General features: G+C 63.0%; 3 protein-coding genes across 3 annotated transcripts in view; 2 read left to right on the forward strand and 1 right to left on the reverse strand.

The window, feature by feature from the left end:
- The first annotated feature begins 133 nt into the window (after positions 1–133).
- On the forward strand, positions 134–3,164 carry HAS3 (hyaluronan synthase 3). Its single transcript, XM_005424779.2, has 3 exons — positions 134–760; positions 1,282–1,383; positions 1,465–3,164. Exons 1-3 carry the CDS (start codon positions 140–142, stop codon positions 2,386–2,388), a joined length of 1,647 nt encoding a protein of 548 aa, XP_005424836.1. The 5' UTR covers positions 134–139; the 3' UTR covers positions 2,389–3,164.
- A 119-nt stretch (positions 3,165–3,283) lies between these two features.
- On the reverse strand, positions 3,284–4,438 carry CHTF8 (chromosome transmission fidelity factor 8). Its single transcript, XM_031060139.1, has 3 exons — positions 4,205–4,438; positions 3,853–4,136; positions 3,284–3,658 (listed from the first exon to the last, which is right to left on the reverse strand). Exons 1-2 carry the CDS (start codon positions 4,436–4,438, stop codon positions 3,921–3,923), a joined length of 450 nt encoding a protein of 149 aa, XP_030915999.1. The 3' UTR covers positions 3,284–3,658; positions 3,853–3,920.
- A 408-nt stretch (positions 4,439–4,846) lies between these two features.
- UTP4 (UTP4 small subunit processome component) overlaps positions 4,847–4,908 on the forward strand; it is a 4,908-nt gene continuing 4,846 nt past the window's right edge. Inside the window, exon 1 of the mRNA XM_031060140.1 lies at positions 4,847–4,903. Coding sequence (XP_030916000.1) covers positions 4,847–4,903 — 57 coding nt within the window. The remainder of the gene's footprint in view (positions 4,904–4,908) is intronic.

Consider the following 4,908-nt stretch of genomic DNA (forward strand, 5'->3'; position numbering starts at 1 on the left):
GTCACCGCCAAACCAGTGGCCGGTGAGGGACAGGGTGGCCGTGGGGCAGCAGAGGAACAGGGCCACCCCGCTTTTGCGTTCCGGGTGACCTGATGGGGAGGATGTCCCCGTGGCCTGATGGCACCCCGTGTCCCCCCAGATGCCAGGGAGCCTCTCCACGGCCCTGCGTGTCGTGGGGACCAGCCTCTTCGCCGTGGCGGTGCTGGGGGGAATCCTGGCCGCCTACGTCACAGGGTACCAGTTCATCCACACGGAGAAGCACTACCTCTCCTTCGGCCTCTACGGGGCCATCCTGGGGCTGCACCTCTTCATCCAGAGCCTCTTCGCCTTCCTGGAGCACCGGCGCATGCGGGGCGAGGGGCAGCCGGTGCGGCCGGGGCGCTCCGTGGCCCTCTGCATCGCAGCCTTCCAGGAGGACCCCGACTACCTGACCAAGTGCCTACGCTCCGTCAAGCGCATCGCCTTCCCCGACCTCAAAGTGGTGATGGTGGTGGACGGGAACGGCCCCGACGACACCTACATGCTGGACATCTTCCACAACGTGATGGGCTCCGAGCACTCCGGCAGCTACATCTGGAGGAGCAACTTCCACGCCTGGGGCGAGGGGGAGACGGAGGCCGGGCTGCGGGAAGGGCTGGCCCGAGTTCAGGCACTGGTCCGCAGCAACACCTACTCCTGCATCCTCCAGAAGTGGGGCGGGAAGAGGGAGGTGATGTACACGGCCTTCCGGGCACTCGGAGACTCCGTGGACTATATCCAGGTGTGTGCAGGGGCTGGGGGATGTGGGCAGTGAGCATCCTGGGCACAGGGGCTGTGGGTGCAACGGGAGCAGCCCTGGGAATCCCCAGGAGCTCCTTGGTGCCTGGCATTGGATCTGGCCCCATGCACTGGCCTAGAGCCACCAGGGCTGGGGGCTGCAGGCCCTGGGGTGGCTGAGGTGTTGACTGCTACCCACACTGCTGCCCACGGGTGTCCCATCAGCTCCTCAGCACATGGCCTGCTGTGGTGTCATCCCGTGGGACAGTGTGGCACGGGGTGCAAGGTCCCCACATGTGGTGGCTGGGACAGGTCCTCCCTCAGTGCCAGCAGCCAGAGATGGGTGTCCTGGGCAGCGGTGTCCCGGTACCACCGGCTGCTCTGCTCCCCTCCATCGCCTGCCGGTCTCCAGGGCTCTGCCTGGTCTCGCCATCCGTGGCTCAGGCTTGCCTGGCTGTGGGCTGGGCTGTCTGCCGGGCGCGCGTGGGCGGCGGGAGTGGGGCTCGACGTTCCCTGTGCCCCCAGGTGTGTGACTCAGACACGGTGCTGGACCCCGCCTGCACCGCCGAGATGCTCCGCATCCTGGAGGCCGACCCCCACGTCGGCGGCGTCGGCGGCGATGTCCAGGTACCCTGGCGTGAGGGAGGGCAGGGCTGGGGCCCCAGAGGGCTGCAGCACTGCCAGGGCTCACATCCATTCCCTCCCCAGATCCTGAACAAGTACGACTCGTGGCTCTCCTTCCTGAGCAGCGTGCGGTACTGGATGGCCTTCAACGTGGAGCGCGCGTGCCAGTCGTACTTCGGGTGCGTGCAGTGCATCAGCGGCCCCCTGGGCATGTACCGCAACGCGCTGCTGCAGCAGTTCCTCGAGGACTGGTACCACCAGACCTTCCTGGGCAGCAAGTGCAGCTTCGGGGACGATCGGCACCTCACCAACCGCGTGCTCAGCCTGGGCTACCGGACCAAGTACACGGCTCGCTCCAAGTGCCTGACGGAGACGCCCACGCGGTACCTGCGCTGGCTCAACCAGCAGACCCGCTGGAGCAAGTCCTACTTCCGCGAGTGGCTCTACAACGCGCTCTGGTTCCACAAGCACCACCTCTGGATGACCTACGAGTCGGTGGTCACAGGCTTCTTCCCCTTCTTCCTCATCGCCACCGTCATCCAGCTCTTCTACCGCGGCCGCGTCTGGAACATCCTCCTGTTCCGGCTGACGGTGCAGCTGGTGGGCGTCATCAAGGCCACCTACGCCTGCTTCCTGCGCGGCAGCGCCGAGATGATCTTCATGTCCCTCTACGCCCTCCTCTACATGTCCAGCCTGCTGCCCGCCAAAATCTTCGCCATTGCCACCATCAACAAGTCGGGCTGGGGCACCTCAGGGCGCCGCACCATCGTGGTGAACTTCGTGGGACTGCTGCCGGTGTCCGTGTGGGTGGCGGTGCTGCTGGGCGGGCTGGCATACACCGCCTACAGCCAGGACCTCTTCAGCGAGACTGAGGTGGCCTTCCTCGTCTCAGGTGCCATCCTCTACGCCTGCTACTGGGTGGCCCTGCTCACCCTGTACCTGGCCATCATTGCCCGCCGCTGCGGCAAGAGGCAGGAGCAGTGTGGGCTGGTCTTCACTGAGGTCTGACCGTGGGGTGGTCCCGTGCCAGGGTCATCCCCGGTGCCACGGCCATCCGACGTGTCAGGGTAACCACCGCCGTCCCCCCTTCCCCATCTTGGAACCACCAGGTGCTGGGGTGATCCCACATGCTGGAGTGAACACCCCCAGGCCCCTTTTTCCCAACCCTGGAGCTGCTGGGTGGCGCTGAGCGCTCCCAACCCTTGGCATTTCTCATCAGATCTTGAAATGTTGCTTTTATTCTTTATTAAGGTGCAAACTTTTCCTATACTTTCCTTTTTCCATCCCAAGCTGGCCACGGAGAAGCCGAGCCAGGGCTGCCCATCACCCAGCCAGGTGCTGCCAGCTACATCCAGCTGTGCCCTATGGAGCATCCAGGTGTGGAGCGCTGCTGGCCGCGCTCCCCACACCCCACTCCAGAACCTTCCACCCCTCGGTGCTTTTACAGGGATTTCAGTCCCACCTCCGTGGTGCTAGAGCACTTCCCTCTCCCAGGACACGCAGCACGGGGCCAGCACTGCTGGCTGCGCTGCCTCTGCCCCACGGCTGCGTGCGGGCGCGTACCCACGGGCAGCCCCCCAGGCCTCTCGGGGCTCTGGCTGCTCCAGGAGGGCAGCAGGTTCCTTCAGCTTTGCCAAAGAGCCAAGGGGGGATCCTGGCACGGAGAGACTGGGAAAACTGGGGGGCTGTGCGCCGGCCGGGGCGTTGCTGGAGACCCTCTGGGGCCGTGTCATGCTCTGGCCACCCCATGGCCCCGTCACTCCCACCCCGCTACCTTCCCAGCTGTGGGGAGATGGGGATTTAGGCAAGGTGCTTCCCAACTTTCCCCTCCCCAGGGAATTCACCTGTGGGTCCTTTTTTCAGGACTTGGGTAAAAACCCCTTTGTACGACGGAGCTTTTAGCTGTTTTTTGTTTAATTTAATACGAGGTTTTTTAGAAGACTTTTGTAGCTCTTTGGTATTGTTGCAGATGGTTTGTAAATCTATTTATTTTTGAACCTGCCAGGGGAATTTTTTTCCATATTTCGGGTGGAAAAGGCTGGTTTTTATATCCTGACGGAGTTGTGGAAATAAAGACTTGAAGTGAGGACATGGTGTGTTTTGGGGAGGGTCCCTGAGCCCCCTGCCCGGCTTGAGGGAGGTTGGTGCTGAGTCCCTGCGTGGCACTGGTGTCCCTACAGCTGCAGGGAGGGGGTGGAAGGAGACATCTCCACTGTGGCACCTCCATGGATGCCTGGGACCTGCTGCACACTGTGGGCAGCCCCGGGGTGGGACACCCCTGCCCAGCTCACAGGAACTCCCTGCCTACCAGGAGCCATGGCTCCTTGGGGGATCCACAGCGTCTGTGGCCAAGAGCTTGGCTGCTCTCTGAAGAGTCATTTTGGGGGGACAAGTGACCCAGGAAGGGCTCTGGGTGCCCAGACACAGGACCCAGCAGTGCCAGTGTCCCCTGTGCAGGGCAGGGATGAGGTCCTGGATCTCCCCAAGTCCCTGCTGCTTTTTCCAGCAGCAATCACAGTTTGTAGCCCACATCCTTCCCCTCAGACCTTCTTGGGCACGTGGGTGATGATGGGCTTGGGGCGGGTTTTGAAGAGCAGTTTGGTTTTGATGAGGGCAGTAACGGTGTAGTGGCCGTGGGGCCCCATGGGGCTGGGCTGGGAGGCTCCTCCTTGCTTCACCAGCACAGCAAACGGCTTCTCCAGCTGCACCACCTTCCCGTAGAGGATGTGGTGCCCCACGATGAGCACAGGGACGCCCTGGGGAGAGCGGAGGGTGAGGCTGGGCTGGGCTGTCCCCGGCAGGTCCCGGCAGTGTGCGGCCTCACCTCACAGGTGTAGTGCAGGTCTCCCAGCAGGCTCCCGGGCAGCTGCCCGCTCTGCCGGGGCTCCACCTCGCCCTGCAGCTCCAGCAGCACCCACTGTGCCAGGGCCCCGCTGCCACCGCTGGGGAAGAGACACGGTCGGGACAGGGGCAGCGGGGAGGGGAGCAGGAGCCCCTGGCCCTTCCCCTCTGGGAGCTCAGGATGAACTTCCACCCCCGGGCCGCACAGACCTCCCATGCACAGGCCCCGTTCTGGACCCACAGATCCTGAGATCCACCCCCCCAGGCCCTATAGAATGGCCCCAGCCCTCCAGCCCCCAAGGTCCCCACAGATCCCCAGATCCAGCCCCAGCTGTCATTCCTTTACCACCTCCTAACCCAGTTATACCTCCACCAGCTTCCCCTCAACCCTCTCCTTACTCTCTTTACCCTTCCCTACTGTCCCCTTACCTCTGCCATCTCATGCACCCCTTATTCACCAGCAAGTTCCTGCTCTGCCTCCCCCAGCACAAATGAGAAGCCAAACAACATCTCAGAATCTCATGCCCAAGAGTGAAGTTACCCAGTCAGCCTCCACAGCTGATGTTGTAACACCCGGTCCAAAGAGGCCAAAGTGGAAAAATTGTTCCCCCTCAGAGAAGTTCCCATGGGCAGGGTGGCCAGTGAGATTGGATTTGCAAACGCTCCCTTGACTGCGTCCGAAGTTAG

The sequence above is a fragment of the Geospiza fortis genome, unplaced genomic scaffold (assembly GCF_000277835.1).
Source record: "Geospiza fortis unplaced genomic scaffold, GeoFor_1.0 scaffold102, whole genome shotgun sequence".
In the NCBI taxonomy this organism is placed as follows: domain Eukaryota; kingdom Metazoa; phylum Chordata; class Aves; order Passeriformes; family Thraupidae; genus Geospiza; species Geospiza fortis.